General features: G+C 32.6%; 1 protein-coding gene across 1 annotated transcript; it reads right to left on the reverse strand.

The window, feature by feature from the left end:
- Positions 1-1,529: 1,529 nt before the first annotated feature.
- On the reverse strand, positions 1,530-16,700 carry LOC659628 (uncharacterized protein). The gene is made up of 10 exons (XM_008200500.3): positions 16,513-16,700; positions 12,407-13,194; positions 9,303-9,376; positions 8,976-9,245; positions 7,698-8,923; positions 3,978-4,106; positions 3,870-3,933; positions 3,648-3,821; positions 3,032-3,191; positions 1,530-2,984 (listed from the first exon to the last, which is right to left on the reverse strand). Exons 1-10 carry the CDS (start codon positions 16,551-16,553, stop codon positions 1,582-1,584), a joined length of 4,329 nt encoding a protein of 1,442 aa, XP_008198722.1. The 5' UTR covers positions 16,554-16,700; the 3' UTR covers positions 1,530-1,581.
- Positions 16,701-18,478: the final 1,778 nt, after the last annotated feature.

Raw genomic sequence — 18,478 nt, forward strand, 5'->3', positions numbered from 1 at the left:
TAAATTTTCAAAATTTGGCGCAATAATTGAGTTTTTGCTGAATAAACGCTTAGAAAAGGTAAATTTTTGGTCATTTTCGATCAAATTTGGTAATTTTTTCTTTCTTGTTTAATAAAAATAGAAAGAAAAACTTGATTTTTGGTCTAAAAACGTATCTAAATTTTCAAAATTTTGCGCAATAATTGAGTTTTTGCTGAATAAACGCTTGGAAAAGGTAAATTTTTGGTGATTTTTGACTAAAATTGGTGATTTTTTTCGTTCTAGTTTAATAAAAACAGAAAGAAAAACTTGATTTTTGATCTAAAAACGTATCTAAATTTTCAAAATTTGGCGCAATAATTGAGTTTTTGCTGAATAAACGCTTAGAAAAGGTAAATTTTTGGTCATTTTCGATCAAATTTGGTAATTTTTTCTTTCTTGTTTAATAAAAATAGAAAGAAAAACTTGATTTTTGGTCTAAAAACGTATCTAAATTTTCAAAATTTTGCGCAATAATTGAGTTTTTGCTGAATAAACGCTTGGAAAAGGTAAATTTTTGGTCATTTTTGACTAAAATTGGTGATTTTTTCGTTCTAGTTTAATAAAAACAAGAAGAAAAACTTGATTTTTGGTCTAAAAACGTATCTAAATTTTCAAAATTTTGCGCAATAATTGAGTTTTTGCTGAATAAACGCTTAGAAAAGGTAAATTTTTGGTCATTTTCGACCAAATTTGGTAATTTTTTCTTTCTAGTTTAATAAAAATAGGAAGAAAAACTTGATTTTTGGTCTAAAAACGTATCTAAATTTTCAAAATTTTGCGCAATAATTGAGTTTTTGTTGAATAAACGCTTAGAAAAGGTAAATTTTTGGTTATTTTCGACCAAATTTGGTGATTTTTTTCTATCTAGTTTAATAAAAACAGAAAGAAAAACTTGATTTTTGGTATAAAAAAGTATCTAAATTTTCAAAATTTTGCGCAATAACTGAGTTTTTGCTGAATAAACGCTTAAAAAAGGTAAATTTTTGGTCATTTTCGACCAAATTTGGTAATTTTTTCTTTCTAGTTTAATAAAAATAGGAAGAAAAACTTGATTTTTGGTCTAAAAACGTATCTAAATTTTCAAAATTTTGCGCAATAATTGAGTTTTTGCTGAATAAACGCTTAGAAAAGGTAAATTTTTGGTCATTTAATATTGTACAATGTGTTCAAAAATGATTGTTCATCAAGTCACCTATGAAATTTGCGCGTAATGTGCCGCTTAATTTAAGTTGTGAATGCTGTCAAAGTGACAGATCTGTCAAAATAACGCAAAAAAACTTCAAAAAATCCAGAAATGAAAGAAAAATTACAGGAGCATAAAATACAAGTCAAGACAAACAACGTTGCCGAAAAATGCAAAAAGTGAGTAAAAAGCTAATTTAAAAATTCGACAGAGAATCTGCAATAGTCATTTGGACGAGGCGGCCAATAAAAAAAACAAATTGTTTTGTGTGCAAAGTACCCCGGAAGTTTGAAACTAAAGGAAAGTAGTAAATGAAACAAACACGCTTTTTTACACAATTGTTAATCATAAATGCTTCAGTTAGTACAAATACAAAATCATTTCTTAAAAAATTTCGGTTTCTTTATCCAACTGTTGCTCCTCGAAGTCCCTGGGGACGTCTCCTTACCCTCCTCCCCGCCTTTCCCCTCAGCCAACTGTGGCTGAATATCCACCACCAAGCTCTGCCGACACAAAGTCGAAACCGCGTTCATTTTCTCCTTCCCTTTCCTCATTTTCACTTTCCTGAACTTGGAGGCAATATTCGAAAACCCGAACTTCCCCCCAAGCAGCCCCTTCTGCTTCTTCGTACTCCGGGGGAGCGACACATAGCCCCCTCCATGCACCTCCGGGTCAATTTGTCTGTACACCAGAGCATCAACGTTGATCATTCCAGCACTTGCCGACTTGATCAAAGTTCCACAAGCCGAATCATAACTCGACTCACTGTCCACACTGATCTGACTCAGGCGGTTTCTGGCGGGAAATTTGATCGCTTCCTCCGAAACCTGTGGAGGGGCAGAAGTTGGGCCAGAATTCAGAAATTCTTCCTTGGCTTTTTGCAATTTTTGGAGTCTTAGTTCGGCGGAAAGTCGCTTCGCCTCGAGGTGTTCGTTTTTGGCGAAAGTGGCGACACTTGAGGATTTGGCGATGGCGGAGGGGGCGGTTTTGGGGGTTGGGAGTTGGCGGTGGAGGAAACTGGCACTTGCGGATTTTTGCACTGGGGTTGATTTTTTTAATTCTTCTTGGTAGCGTTCCGTTTGGGCTTTGACTCTTCGTTCCGCCGTTGGCGAACGCCAGGCTACTGGCGAAGCGGAACCGCTGCTTTTCCCCGATTTGGTGGCTGGTGATTCGGAGATTTTCTGGTTGTACTTGTCCATCATGATTCTGATGCTGGGGGAAATGTCCTTGAGGAGTTTCCGTTGGGGGGCGGGGGACACTGGAGGCAGGTGGGTCACGGGGGTGGAACTGCGTTCGCTTGAATTGTCTTTTGTTTCGTCTGGTTCCCGACTTAGTCCACTCTCCACCAAAGGAGTGAACAATTTTCTGGTTGTTTTTACGAAAACAGTAACAGGGGAATCTGATGGTTTTGCTTCTTCGTCAAGAGAAGAAATGTCCAAGAAGTTGGTTTGTGTCGGAACTACAACTTTTTGGATTATGCTTTCGTCAACTACCACAGTTTCTTTCTTCGCTCCACTACTTTCGGAAACAGATCTTGTCCGGGTTAGTTTTTTGTGGGTGTTTTTTTGCACTTCGTCTTCTTCATCATCAGTGTCTGCTAGATTACGGTTCTGTTGGCTTTTTTGCCTGTAGCGGATCCGTTTTTTGATAGCCCCTTGACTCTGAGTGTTGCAAGTGTCAGATTTTACGTACAGACGGCCTTCGCTTCCTGTATTGGACTCGTTTGATGTTGATTTTTTTACCAATTTTTTTGAAAATTTTCTTCTGGGGGCTGTTAGATCTGAAACAAGCTTTAAGGTACTACCACCAAGACCATGAAAGTAGTACCTGAAGCAGCACAAATGTAACTGAGACGTCTTCTCAACTCCAAAATTTTGGTCTTGATGTCTTTGGCAGTTTCTATGATTGGGTTTAAAGACCGAGCGCCACATTCTCGGAACGCTTCGTAAACGTTACGATTGGTCAGTTCAGAATCCAATCGTTCGGTCTGAAAATAAAAATTTCGTATGTGAATAAAAACTCTTATATATTTTTTTCAAAAAAGTGCGTACTTTCTTTAGAAATTTTTATTAACCCACCTGTTGAGAGCCACTGTGTGGCTTATGGTAGTGTATTAACAGTTAATTTTTTTATTAAATAAAATGGATATGGTGGCGCATGGGCATTTTGAGAATTTTTCAAAATCGTGGCTATCATGTTCCTTTGTGTGGGAGGTTCGAATCCTGGTCCCGGCAAAAAAAATTTTGGTTTTTTTTTTGGAAAATTTAAAACAAATTGAAATAGAAGAATAACGTAGTGGACCAACAAATTAATTTACCTCTGCTGTTTTGTCAATAATGTTAAAATTTACGCAAATTTTTTTATTTCTAGTTCAGCGGTTCTCAAAATTTGGGACTTTGGGTTTTTGGAAAAACCAATTTAAAAAACACGAAATTCTTGTTACCAATTGATTGATCTCCGACGATAGGTCTTGGACGGTTTCTAAAGTCTCAACAACTTGTCTCATTTCCGACTCATCTCTCGTAATGCTCGCAAAAACGCTCGAATTCGCCTCTTGCAAACGCTGGATCTTGTCGTTGAGACGACCTGACATAGCTTTTTGCGACTCATCAAACATCTAAAACCAAAGTTTAGGCAAAAATTTATTTTGAATCGAAAAAGTGACCTTTAGCCGAATCAAATCCGAATTGGCTTTCGTCTCTTGCTCGCTCATCAATTCCTGAGTTCTCCTAAAAACGTGTGAAAATTTTGCCACAACTTATTGCAAACTTACTGGATCTCTAACTCGTTCTCAATGAGATTCTTCAAAATGCTGAAAATTTCTTCGATTAAATTGTAATTGTTTTGGGCCTTGGCTGACTCGCTGCGGCGCACTTTGGGGGCGGCGCACGTTTCACCCTCACTGTAACAAATAATTGTTATACAGGGTGGTGTTCAAAACGCCCCATCTTAGATATCTTAGAAAATAAGAAGAGAAAAACGCACCACGTGGTCAATTTTTATTGATTTTTTTGGCGCACACCGTCAAAAATTTAAATAGCATCAAGGTATTTTGATCAAATTCCTGTAAATTTTTTTGAGTTTCTATGAGTTTTTATTAAATTATGCACACCCAGTTATATCCCAAGTTCAATAGAAATATAAAAAAAATCCCAAAATAAATTTGAAGTTGAAAATCTCGAAAAGTAACACACATTTTTTGTTTGCCATTAGAATATTTTTCTTTTAAATTATAATTTTTCAGGCTATTTACATGTTTTTCAAAAACAGAAAACATTTCGTTTGCATAAAAATAGTGTACCTACGGTATAAAGTGTTGCATCTATTTTTATTAAACGTAAAATTTTCTACCAAATAATTTAACACTTTTTAATCATTTTGTTGCTTTGTACGTAGAATTTAAAATGACTTTACCTTGTCTTTTTAAGGGTATGGTTCATTACTTCAATAAATGCATCAAATAAAATTATTTCTTGATTTTTTATTTACTTTATTTTATTACTTCGTTGATAATGAAGCTACAACAATGTGTTCAAAAATGGTTGTTCATCAAGTCACCTATGAAATTTGAGCGTAATGTGCTGCTTAATTTAAATTGTGAATGGCGTCAAAATGACAGATCCTTTAAAATAATGCAAAAAGCTTCGAATCCAAAAACAAAAAAAATTCACAACAACAAAAATCATGGAAAATAAAAAACAAATCAAAACAAACCTTACTCTTAAAACAACTTTGCCGAAAAATGGAAAAAAGTGAGTCAAAAGCTAAAGATTTGACAGCGAAACCACAGTAATCATTTAGAAAAAGCGGCAAATAGGATTTAAAATTTCATAGTCAACTTGATGAATAACCATTTTTGAACACATTGTACAATTTTTCGTTTATAAAGAATAAAATAAAAATAAATAACTAAATAAATAAATAAAATAAATAAGAATAAAATAATAATATAGAAATAAAATAAAATAGAATACAAAAACTCGAATCTTGAAAATTGCACTACTCAAATAATACAATGTGTTTTGAAATGATTGTCATCTAGTTAACTTTGAAATTGGTAACGTGTAAAAAAATTGTGTCGTTCGGCTCAATTGAATTCTCTGTCATTAAATGTCAAAACTGTCGAAAGTTGCAAATTGTCAATTATTTAATTTTAAAAATTTTGTTTAAATGTAACTAAATTGTTACACTGTGCAAGAAAACACTTTTACTGTCGAAACTTATTTCCAAATTAAAGATTAATAAATGCCTGTCATTAATTATATAAAGCGACATTTCTGATTTTACATGGGAAATTCAAAGACGACTAGATGAGAATCATTTAAAAACACATTGTATGTCACGTCGCAATTTTTTTAGTATTCTTTTGTAAAGACTTCTAATACACGTTTGGAATTTACATTTATTGAGGGATCTTTTGTTAAAAAAAAAGAAATTTTTAGCTTTATTCAAAAGGAAGAGATAAAGATGTAAACACAAAATTATGTTTTCTAAAAAATATCAATATAAATTCAATTTAAAAATAAATTTTTAAGTTTTTTTGTGCATTTCATACATTATTAGTATCATCATTCATCAGTAAAAGAGTAGGTACTTCATGTAACTTTATAAAAAATTATTCTCGAAAGAACCAAAACTCAAAAAAAGACAGAACTAAATTCCTGGTATTACCACAAGTGGGGTCAAGCTATTTAAAATTTTAGGCAGTAGTTTTATGATTTGTCACGAAAAAAATTCTATTATTTTTCATAAAAGCTTGTTAAAAGACGCAAAAAAACTAAAAATAAAAAGTCGCACTACAAATTTTTGGCAGTACTTTTATGATTTGCAACGAAAAAATTCTATTATGTTTCGTAAAAAAACCCAAAAAAACTAAAAATAAAAAGTCGTACTACGAATTTTTGGCAGTACTTTTATGATTTGCTACGAAAAAATTCTATTATATTTTGTAACAAAACCCAAAAAAACTTAAAATAAAAAGTCGTACTACAAATTTTTGGCAATACTTTTATGATTTGCCACAAAAAATTCTACTATGTTTCGTAAAAAAACCAAATAAACTAAAAATAAAAAGTCGTACTACAAATTTTTGGCAGTACTTTTATGATTAGCCACAAAAAAATTCTATTATATTTTGTAAAAAAACCCAAATAAACTAAAAATAAAAAGTCGTACTACAAATTTTTGGCAGTACTTTTATGATTAGCCACGAAAAAATTCTATTATATTTTGTAAAAAAAACCTAAAAAAACTATAAATAAAAAGTCGTACTCCAAATTTTTGGCAGTACTTTTATGATTAGCCATGAAAAAATTCTATTATATTTTGTAAAAAAACCCAAAAAAACTAAAAATAAAAAGTCGTACTACAAATTTTTGGCAGTACTTTTATGATTTGCCACAAAAAATTCTACTATGTTTCGTAAAAAAAAACAAATAAACTAAAAATAAAAAGTCGTACTACAAATTTTTGGCAATACTTTTATGATTTGCTACGAAAAAATTTTATTATATTTTGTAAAAAACCCAAAAAAACTAAAAATAAAAAGTCGTACTACAAATTTTTGGCAGTACTTTTATGATTTGCCACATAAAATTCTACTATGTTTCGTAAAAAAAACCAAATAAACTAAAAATAAAAAGTCGTACTACAAATTTTTGGCAGTACTTTTATGATTAGCCACGAAAAAATTCTATTATATTTTGTAAAAAAACCCAAAAAACTAAAAATAAAAAGTCGTACTACAAATTTTTGGCAGTACTGTTATGATTTGCCACGAAAAAAATTTATTATGTTTCGTAAAAAAACCCAAAAAAAAACTAAAAATAAAAAGTCGTACTACAAATTTTTGGCAGTACTTTTATGATTTGCAACGAAAAAATACTATTATGTTTCGTAAAAAAACCCAAAAGAACGAAAAATAAAAAGTCGTACTACAAATTATTGGCAGTACTTTTATGATTTGCTACGATAAAATTCTATTATATTTTGTAAAAAAACCCAAGAAAACTAAAAATAAAATGTCGTACTACAAATTTTTGGCAGTACTTTTATGATTTGCCACAAAAAATTCTACTATGTTTCGTAAAAAAACCAAATAAACTAAAAATAAAAAGTCGTACTACAAATTTTTGGCAGTACTTTTATGATTAGCCACGAAAAAATTCTATTATATTTTGTAAAAAACCCAAAAAAACTAAAAATAAAAAGTCGTACCACAAATTTTTGGCAGTACTGTTATGATTTGCCACGAAAAAATTCTATTATGTTTCGTAAAAAAACCCAAAAAAAACTAAAAATAAAAAGTCGTACTACAAATTTTTGGCAGTACTTTTATGATTAGCCACGAAAAAATTCTATTATATTTTGTAAAAAAACCCAAAAAAACTAAAAATAAAAAGTCGTACTACAAATTTTTGGCAATATTGTTATGATTTGCCACGAAAAAATCTATTATTTTTCGTAAAAAAAAACCAAAAATAAAAAGACGTACCACATGGTCTTCAATTCTTCCCTCTGATACACCGGTTGTTGAATCCTCTGTGAGTAAGTCGGCAACGGCGCCGCCGTCTCCTCAACTATATCTTCAACTTCAACAATCAGCGCCTCCGGCTCATCTTCAACAAACTGCAGCGACGAAGATTTAGACTCAGCCAGGACTTCCTTCTCCAGCTCCTCCACATCGTTCAGCGACAAACTCGAAGGTTGGTGGCTCATCAAAGGACAAGTGAGATTCAGCGCCGAAATGGCAATACTATCGGCAGACTTGGACCGCACCAGAGGCGGAGTCCCGTCTGGAGTTTTGTGTTTGGGGCTAGTTTTGCGATTCAGAGACGAGTTCAAAAGAGCAAAAGTGGACGATTCTGGACCAATGCCTTGCGCCTTCTCCCACTCGTACAATTTCTGGGTAAACTTCCGGGAAATCCCCTCGAAGCGGTAAAACCCCGAAGGGGTGTGGATCAGGACCTCCTTCTTCAAACCACCAAGAACTGAGCTTCGCAATTTTGATAAACTCTCCTCCCGCTCGAGGAATTTTTGTCTTTCGCGCTCCAGTCGTTGTTTTTCTTTTTCGATTTTTCCCAACTCTTTTTCAAACCATTGGAGTTCTTTGTCGTGGGGGTCTTTGTGCTTTTTGCTGTGTTTGGGGGATGATTCTTTCCGGGTTAGTTTCGGGCTTGACTTGGCTTCCGGTGTGGCTCCGGATTTGATTTGTTTCCACTCTTCTAGCTTCTTTCTAAAATCTTCGGATAAGGGGGGGTATTCGATGGTTGGGGAGGTTTCACTTTTGGGGGCGCTGAGCGACTTCCAGCGCGGTACTTCGGATAGTTTTTTTTTGGGGCATGAAAGTTTCCGCATTTTTTCCCACTCTTGTAGCTTTTTGCGGAACTCAGGTGGGAGGTTTTCCTCACTGGTCATCTGGATGCTTCTTTTGACGGACGGTTGGGACTTGATTTTTTGCCACTCTTCCATTTTTTTCATAAAGGCTGAGTCTTTGGTTTCCTCGATGTAGCCACAAGAGGACGAAGGGTTGGACGTTCCGGGAGAGCTTTGCTTCATTCTTTCCCACTCTGTGAGCTTCTCCTGGAATTCCAGGCTGAGTTTCTTCTGCAGTTGCTTGTAATTTCTTTGAATCTCGTCTTCAACGGTGTCTTGGACACTGTCAGGAGGTGGCAAAAACGCCTTCTTGACTCTCGTCCACTTTGAAACTTTCTTCAAATCCTGAAAAGTTACAAAAAAATTTTTGGCCTTGTTGGGGTTACATAATAGTTACAGAATCCTCAGCTATTGCTTGTTGGTACCTGGCCACCACTTCAGGTGGGAGGTCGTTTGAGTCCATTCTTGCGTAGTTTTTGGGCGACTTTTTCTCTTCATCTTCGAAAACATTGTCTTCGTTGTCACTACACAGCTCCACGTCAATTTGTATGTCATCGCTGTGTGCACTCAACCTGTGCTTCTTTTTGAAGCTGTTCCTCGTCTGGATAATATCTTTCATCTTGGCCCATGGTGTTTTGTGGCTTTTGTGTGATTTTTGGGATCCTTCCTGAAAAATCTCTCAGCGGTTAGAGCGTTTATTATTTCAGTTTTGGCCGAAACAAACCTTGGAATGTGGAATGTAATTATGTGAATGCTCATCATCTGAACTTCGAAAATCTTCGCACGGACTTCGCTGATCTAAAATTAGCAATAATACGAGAATAAGGCTTTGAAAATTTGCATAACTCTATACAAATAGGCGAATACACGGCTCTATTTTCCATTATGTCTAAAATTAGGTTCTGGCAGTCGAACAAATCCTCATTTTTTCCTATTTTTTCCATGTCAGTGAACGAAACTGTGTTACTTTAAAAATAAATCTTGAATGGAGCGTTTCATCTTTGTTCCGATGTGTAACGCGATACGGGGTGGAAAAAATTAAGTTTATTTAATTTCTTCTTTGTGTCAAACTGTGTTTAAGTAACCTAGTTGTGAAAATGATGGAACTAATATTTTAGTGTAAACTTAACACTTATAAATAGATATTTTAGATTCAATATTTATGAACTCGGTTTCGTAATTTTTGTCAAAATAATGTTTCAAATTAAAGTGCATGGTTAAAAATAGGGTCGTGTTGGTCCATCATTTTATAGTTTGCATCCCATTAACTAAATTTAGACATTAGGGAAATGAGCTTTAATATTTTTTTAATTCGGCTAAATTGTTGGAGCATATTTAAATAATTTACCATTTTTATTAATCAGTTCCTGCTTTCTTTGTTTTCGATATTTTGACCTTTACTGATTTGTTTTTATTGAAAAAAGCTAAATTAAAATGTTTTTGTTCATTTTTAAGACATTTTTTGGTTTTTTATTTAACTAGTTAAGAAAAAAAAGGGATGAAAATTTATAAAGTAATTCGTGTTTTATTTGAATAATTCGTGAATATTTGTTTTCTTCACCATACCTTCGAAACCATTTGATTATTTAAAAATGGAAAAATTTGTTACGAGTTCTGACTTATGAGTTTATGAGGAAGAGATAAATTTGCTTAATTTCCATAGCATTTCGGAGGAAACCTTGGATCCTTTAAAATATAAAAGCCACATTTTTTTCTTCTGAAATCACAACTTTGACTTTTATCGACTTTGGTAAAATTACTTTTTTGAATTGGACTCGTTTTTTTTGAATTTTAGAATGAAATAGCGAATTCAGGTTTCATCATACGTAATATTAAATTACAAAGTTTCGTTTTAAAGTATTTAAATCAATCGAAAAGCTCTTTAGGTCCGTTTTTTGAGAAAATAATTTTGGTCAAAACCACATTCCGCTATCGAGTTTTGTTTTAGACTTATAAACAAAAGTTGTCTTTTTATAAAAAATATATCTTTTTTATTAAAAAAGGTACACATTTGAAAAAAATACATTATATGCACTTTGTTACAGAAAATTTAATAATGTTATCAGCGGTTTTTATTAATCATTCGTTCAGTTGTAATAACTTAAAGTTGTATTTTTTTCAATAGGAATCATGGTGGGTTATCACATTTTCGAAAAGCCTATTTTTTTCTGAACTGAAAACAACATAAATACAGTTTGATATTGTTATATATTTTTGATAAAAATATATTTAAAATATTTGAAAGTAGTTGTATTTTTTTAAATAAGAATCATAGTGGGCTATGACATTTTCGAAAAGTTGTTTTTTTTTTGAACTGGAAACGACATAAATACAGTTTGATATTTTTAAATTCATATGATAAAAATATATTTAAAATATTTGAAAGTAGTTGTATTTTTTTAAATAAGAATCATAGTGGGCTATGACATTTTCGAAAAGTTGTTTTTTTTTTGAACTGGAAACGACATAAATACAGTTTGATATTTTTAAATTCATATGATAAAAATATATTTAAAATAGTTTAAAGTTGTTGTATTTTTTTAAATAGGAATTATAGTGGGCTATGACATTTTCGAAAAACTGTTTTTTTCTGAACTAGAAACAACATAACTACAGTTTGATATTTTTATATACTTTTGATAAAAATATACTTAAAATATTTTAAAGTAGTTGTATTTTTTTAAATAGGAATTATAGTGGGCTATGACATTTTCAAAAAACTGTTTTTTTCTGAACTGGAAACAACAAAAATGCAGTTTGATATTTTTATATAATTTTGATAAAAATATATTTAACATATTTGAAAGTAGTTAGCTATGAAAAAATTATTTCACATAAAAGGTGTGAATAATTTAGTAAGTTTGTGAACGGTTATTAAAGTAAATAAAAAAATGTTTTTTAGAAAAAAGCTTTTATTTAAAAGACGCACTATAAAGTCAAAAATAATGTTTTTCTATCAGAAAATATATTTTTACTGACAAATTAGAATTTTTAAATTTATAAAAGCTTTGGGAACAGTGCACAATTTAAGAAAATAATTTTGTAATGCCATATATTTATGACTTATGTCATTAACTATATGCAATTGCATTGTCCCGTAGATTACGTAAGTATGCAAAATTTCAGTTCATTTGGACAACGGGAACCCTTTTAAATTTGGTTCCAAAACAATAAAACAGACATACAGACAACAAAGCAAGTTCAATAAAAAATAAAAGATTTAAAAAATGTGCAAAAAATTGAAAACAGTGTGTCACTTTCATTAGATGACAGTATTTTTTTATTTAATGAACTGCAATGGAGGTGACTTTGATATTGTTATATATATTTTTTTACCGCAAACTGTATTTGATTCTGGTGTTTGGATTGACATTTTTTGTAAAATAAAATTTTATTGACAGGCAATCATACAATTAACAAGATTTTTTTTCGAAATTTCATGTTTAATTAGAAAATAGAATGACAATGTAAGCTTGCCATTTTAAATCTAAAAACAAATATTTTTTACTAATTGCAGAAACTTGATTTAATAATAATTTATTTTGCTGTTTTTGAATTAATTAGGGTTTAAAAAATTATTTCATAATATTTTCATAGTTTTAATTGAAAATCCAAAATTTTTTCATGGCCTACTATAAAGAAAAAGCGAAATGTTGTGTATTTTCTTACATTTTTTTTGTATCTTCAATTGTAATTGCAATTTTTTTCATGTTGTTTGAATTTGTTTTCCAAGTAATTAGAATTTAAATTGTTTTTAAGTTTCCACAATTTGTTAATTCACAGTAGTGTTGGATCACAAAAATTGCAATAATTTTCCAAGATTCCTACCATGTCTGTGAAAATCCTCCGTGGACGAAGCCGTGGAGAGGCTCGCCGGCGTGCTCGCCTCCGCCGCCCCCGAGTCCACCGGACTGTGCCCGTGGTCGTCGCACGACGGCACCCTCAAATACCTCGCCACCTCCACCGGCACCATGCCCCCAATCCCACTGTCCTGCGACTTGGCGTCACTCACATTGGGGGCGGCTTTCTCCCACTTAAACGCCGCCTTCACTTTCGTCCATTTCGACACTTTGGCCGGCTTGGCCCTACTGTCCACACACGTCGACGCCCTCCTGTCGCCCCTCACTTCCTGCTCCAGGCCCGCCACCGTCACCGAGCCGCTCCTGGTGCGCCCTTTCCGCGAGATCGACTGTCGCAGCCTCGAAGGCGCGGAGATCTTCTGCTTGGGGCTCTTCGTCTCCGAGAGGATCGACTCCAGGATGGTCTCGGCGAAGGCGGTGTCCTTGTCCAGCTCGGGGCAGTCGTCGCCCACGTCCAGCTCCTTGCGCATCTTCTCCAAGTTGTTGAGGTGCTCCAGGTCGCGGACGCGGCGGTGGAGGCGGGCGTTCTGCTCGCGGAGTTCGAGCATTTGCTCCATGAGCTTGTAGAGCTTCTCCAGGTGGTCGAAGGCGTCCTCGGTGGCGATGATGGGGGTGAAGGTGGACGTGGAGCGGGAGTATAAGTTGGATTTCTGGAGGCTGTCGAGGTACGCCAGGAAGTCATCTTTTTCCGATTCTTTCTCGGTGGGGTCGGGCGGGGGCGTGGGCAGCTTCGTCTTGTCGTACTTTCGACGAGACCTGAAGACGTGGAAAAAATTCAAAATAATTAACAATGTTTAGTTTAAATAAAATAACAGGAGTTTTTATTTATTTATTTTTTTTCATTGATTGAAGGAAGAGGAACTAAAGTATACCGAGTGTTTTAGTTTGGAAGTCTATTGGATAAACTTATCAATTTAACTTTACGATGACAAAACACTAAATTGCTACTTTTTTTTAATGACACTCTGTATATTTTATGTATCATTTTATTTTAAATTTTATCGAAAGAGTCTAAATAATATATTTTTTTAATTTAGGAAATAAAGTAGTTGTCACTTAGTTTTTTTTTCAAAAATTATTAGGTTTTTAAGTTTTTTTGTTTGTTTTCTATAATTTTGTCCAATTGTGACACATGTGTAAAATTAGAAGGAAATTATATATCAAATGCTATACAAATGATAACAATATACACGGTACCATTTGAAAAAAATTACAAGGGGGTGAATATCCAGTAGAAATACTCAATATAATACAGTGGGTTCAAAAAGTCTTTAGATCAACTCTTGCTGTGAAATTCTGAAGGTATGTTGATTTCTTTACTGGCGTTGGAGAAAATCGCAAGTAACGCGTTTGGTACTTCAAGAGAATAAATCTGTCAATCGAAATTCCACAGCAAGAGTTGATCTAAAGACTTTCTGATGGAAACTTTTGTTTGATATTTCGTTTTTTTTTGGTCGAAGCTTGAGAAATTAAGAAATTGAATTGAGGACCGAACTGGCTAATACTTGTACATGGTTTAAACGATTTTTATCAAAGACCATGCAATAATTTAGAATTTCTGGAATTTGTCTATTATGTTTTCTATGAATATAGGAAACAGTAACTGCAAACGGAAGCGGTTAGTGACGTTAAAACGATATTATTTACATTCTAGAATTTAACGCGTGTTATAAATACATGTTTGTAAGAAACACATATTTTGATCGATTTATATAGAAATTTAAAAAAAAGAAGTCAAAAATTGATCTTCGAGTATCCTGTGAGTCCAAGCATTTAATTAATTTAAGATTCAATTTGGTTACATGATCTGATGTTTAATTAATGACGCTTTTGTAAAATAATTCTTAATAAGTAACAATTGAAAGAAAAATTGCTAAACGAATTGCTAGAAAAGCTAAAATTTTTAAAAAATTTTTCAAAGCAATTTCAAAATAAGTAAAAATAGATCACTTTCACAATATCAGACTTTTTATCATTGGAAAGTAATTACAAAATAAAAAAATTACAACTATTATAACGAGACACATCAGAAATTTTTTCAAATGGCTTAGAAATTTTTCAAAAATTCTAGTGGAAGAATTTCCATGTATTTAGGGGAAAGTGGAAAATCGTTGTTAGATAAGGTCTGAAATTTTCTTGCGAATTTAGAAACATTTTGGTGACTTATTGAATTAGACGGGAAGCAAAGAACAGAAGGCAGAAATCAAATGCATTATTTTTTTTTGTTAATTTACCGACATTTATCACTTCATCAGTGAAAGACAGGCGTGCACTAAAGCAAAAATATATTGAAAAAAAAAGCAAAAAATTATAAAATTCAGTCTGAAATAACATTTCACACATCGTAAGGTCTTTTGTTTCTTTAAATAATTAACTTTAATTGAACAAATAAAATTAGTCTCTGAGGTTTTTTGACTAAAAGTTCTCTGAATTCGTAGGATTGTGCCAAAGAAAAGTAAAACATCGCTAAAAAATTGAATACTAAAACTTTTGTATGATTTTTGAATCAAATAGAGGTCTAAAATTTGTTATTTTTTGTGAATTTGGAAAGATTTTTAAATGAAAGACATTTTTATCAAATCAAAAATATGTTGCAGAAGTGTAAAAAATTGCAAAATTAATTCGAAAATGCTTGCTTTTACGTATACTGTCAGGAATTTGCCAAAATTGAAGGATTACGTTAAAACAGCGTGAAAAAAATTGTTACACTTGCTATTTTCGACTGATTTATTATAGCATTGAAAAAAGCCCAACAAATTCAACCGATTTTGCCAAAATGTAGAAAGTACAATGTGTGTTTAAATGATTGTCATCTAGTCGTCTGTGAATTTCTCATGGAAAGTCAGAAAATGCCGCTTCATTGAACTAATGATAGGCACCATATTACCATTTCGAATTCGGAAATAAATTTTGGTAATAAAAGTTTTTTTACATGTAGACCAATTTCAAAGTTAACTAGATGAGAATCATTTTAAAACACATTGTACAAAATTGCTAAACTATTAAATGTTTGACTTTCTAATATAATATCAACTTAGAAACATTAGATTTTAACTTACAAAATTTGAAATATTTTATCAATACACGGTACTAAGTACTTAAGTTAAGTACTGATAAGTACTTGTAATTCTGAAGTGTATTATTTACTGAAAACAGGAGAACGTTTTTCACTAAAAAACTCACTAAATTAGAAGAAAATTGCAATAGCAAATCCGCTTTTAATTAAACTTTTAATTTTTGTTAGACGGTTTAGCAATTATCTTTTTATTAATTAAAAACGTGACGTGGTAGATCGTTGTTAAGGATAAACAAGGATAAAAATGTAAAGCATTTTTCTTGTTTTAGTTTTGTTTTTTTACTTAGTCATTTTTTTCTCACTTTCTTATTGTGCAGAAATAGAAAAAAAATCCTAAATAAAGCTGCTGAAACTTTCGTGTTACTACAATCTTGATATTATTTTTAAAACAGTTTTTGTAAGTTAAAAGGAAATAAAGAAAACAAGTAAAAGGACAGTTGTTTTATTTTCAAAACTTTCAGTGTAAGTAAAGTCCTTACTATGCTGTCATTATCCGGTTCTTCCAATTTAAACGAAAGCTGAGCCACATTTCTGCCTAATATCTTTATAGTAGTCAGGAGAATAAATTTTCTAAAAATTGTCAACATTTTAACGTAGGATACTCCTCTATAAATAGTCTTTTTAAAGCCAAAAACACGTACGTTTAGCATTATTTGGAAACCTTCCCGTAGAAAAAGGTGTTACAGCAAATGTAGCTTGAAATTAGAAACGTTTAAAGTTTGTATTTATTAATAACCCAACTACCCATTTCCTCAAAATTTCTAAACGTTTAAAGTCATAAGGAAATTCGATCGATTTTAAGTCCTAAAGTCAGTCAATTTATTTTGTTACTATGCTTGCTAAAACTATAGTTTTCCACTTACTTAATACAAAACTTTGATTTTTTTATTTTATTTTTTATTAAAATACGCACTTTCTTATAAAGTCCTAGTTTGACTATTCCCACGTGTTGTGAGTAAAACTGAATTTTAATAATAAGTATTTCCTCTCTGTGGTACCTTTTGCGAGGTAAAGTCGTTGATGGAATGTTATCACTCATATTCACGCACAATCACTTGTATTCTCCGGTGCAGCTACATGATCGTGGACGCGTTTTGGGCGTCTGGACGCTCGAGACTGACCCGCGACGCTAGACGTCGCTCCTCGTCGGTATATACTTAGCATTGGCACACGGTACTATCTTTATGCATCTGAAGTGTGCTCAACATCCGTTGGTGTTTGTTTACGTCATTGGGGTCGATGCGGTGCTTGTTTTCGACGACAATTCAAATAATCCAAGGGTGGAATCGGGAGTTTGTAAATATTTGCTCGGGGATTTGATTGAGACGTTTCTTTCGTTGCGGGCAGAGGAAGGATTTATGGCGCTATTTTGGTAGTGGCATTGAGACACGGTTTTATATTTAGGAAAATTAGTCCGATTTGTTTTATTACATCACCGCCAGTTGCTCAAAAACCGACTCAATTTTGGAAAAATTTTGTGTGTTTTTTTTTTGGACTTGGAAGTATTCGAAAAATTTGAGACGAAATTTTGGTGAATCATATTATAGTGCGTGTAAAAGCCCGGCCATCTGGCTTACATTTAGCAGCGGTTGTTTATTTGCTTTGCATAGTTTAAAATTTGTCGGTGTAAAATATGGAATTTGTATTTTATTATTGATAGATGACGTAGGTGCTATAAGAAAATTTATAGGGAAAGAAAGAGCGCTTTCGCGCGGTTTGGATTTGCTGTCATCACGTGTCTTTTCATACACACTAAATCTGAAAACATACACACATGCCTCTGCTGTAAAATATCACTTAGGTTTGGGAAGAATTTGATTTATTGGAACGTAAAATTGCAAGTTTATTGAGATAAATGGACCGAGAGTTGGGAAAAAATGAGGGAATTTTTGATTTTTTGTGTGAAATTAAATAATCAAACACTTGTGGAGGTCACCATGAGTCAGGTCAGGTTGAAGGATGGAAAATTAAAGAGGTGGTTATTTATACTCTTGGTGGTTATATTTTCCACTGATAAATTTAGCGAATAAACTGCATGTTTCTATAGATTTCTAATGCCTTGTAGTTGTAAGACAAACAATCTTTCTCTTTCAAACAGTTTCTATCCGTAAGTCTTATTTATGGCCACAGTGTCATTATTACTTGGATTTGGATACATATCTGAGGCTAAAAAATTGTAAGAAAGAAGAAGTCATTAAAAAAATAGCAAAAAAGATAATAACACGAAAACATATGGAACTAGCTTTGTGTCGCTAACAATTTTTTGAAATTAAAAAAAAATTTTGAAAAATGGTATTATTTAATTTTCTAGACAAGAAACTAAATAAGTGCTTGAAAGCTTGAAAAAATAGAATTAACTCTATTTTCAACCGAATTTTGTAATTTTTTAGGATATTTTTGAAGAAATTTTGATCATTAACAAACAAAATCGAGTGAACTAGGCAAGGTAGCATCAGTTCATTACGTAACATAAAATTAATAGCAATTTCGGTATTTTTTCAGTGTTAACTTCTCAGAAAAAGCAACAATTCAATTTTTTCGGTCTAATTTAGTTGATTTTTCGGTTTAGTTCGAATAAAATTTTGCGAAATATTTCCGATTCTGGCAGAAAAAACGTGCTAAATACTCAAAAAAACACAAAACCTACATACAGTATAGTTTGTAAAGTTGATTTATTTAAAAACTTTGTGTTAAAATATCTGCAAAAGACGGTCAGTACCTAGGGCCTTGGTGGCCCAGTGGTATAAGCGCCACTTACGACGGGGGAGGTCGCGGGTTCGAACCCGGATCAGAGCAACAATTTTTCTATGAAAAAAAGTGTAGAAAAGGTAAGGAAACAACACGTAAGCAAAAATAAGAGAGTGAGAGAACACATAGACGTATAAACTAAAGCGGAGCATAAAACTGACAGAAATAAGAAAATAATGCGACGAAAGTTGTAAGTACGTAAAGGCGCAAAATTGT

Source organism: Tribolium castaneum, chromosome 7 (assembly GCF_031307605.1).
Source record: "Tribolium castaneum strain GA2 chromosome 7, icTriCast1.1, whole genome shotgun sequence".
Classification (NCBI taxonomy): Eukaryota; Metazoa; Arthropoda; class Insecta; order Coleoptera; family Tenebrionidae; genus Tribolium; species Tribolium castaneum.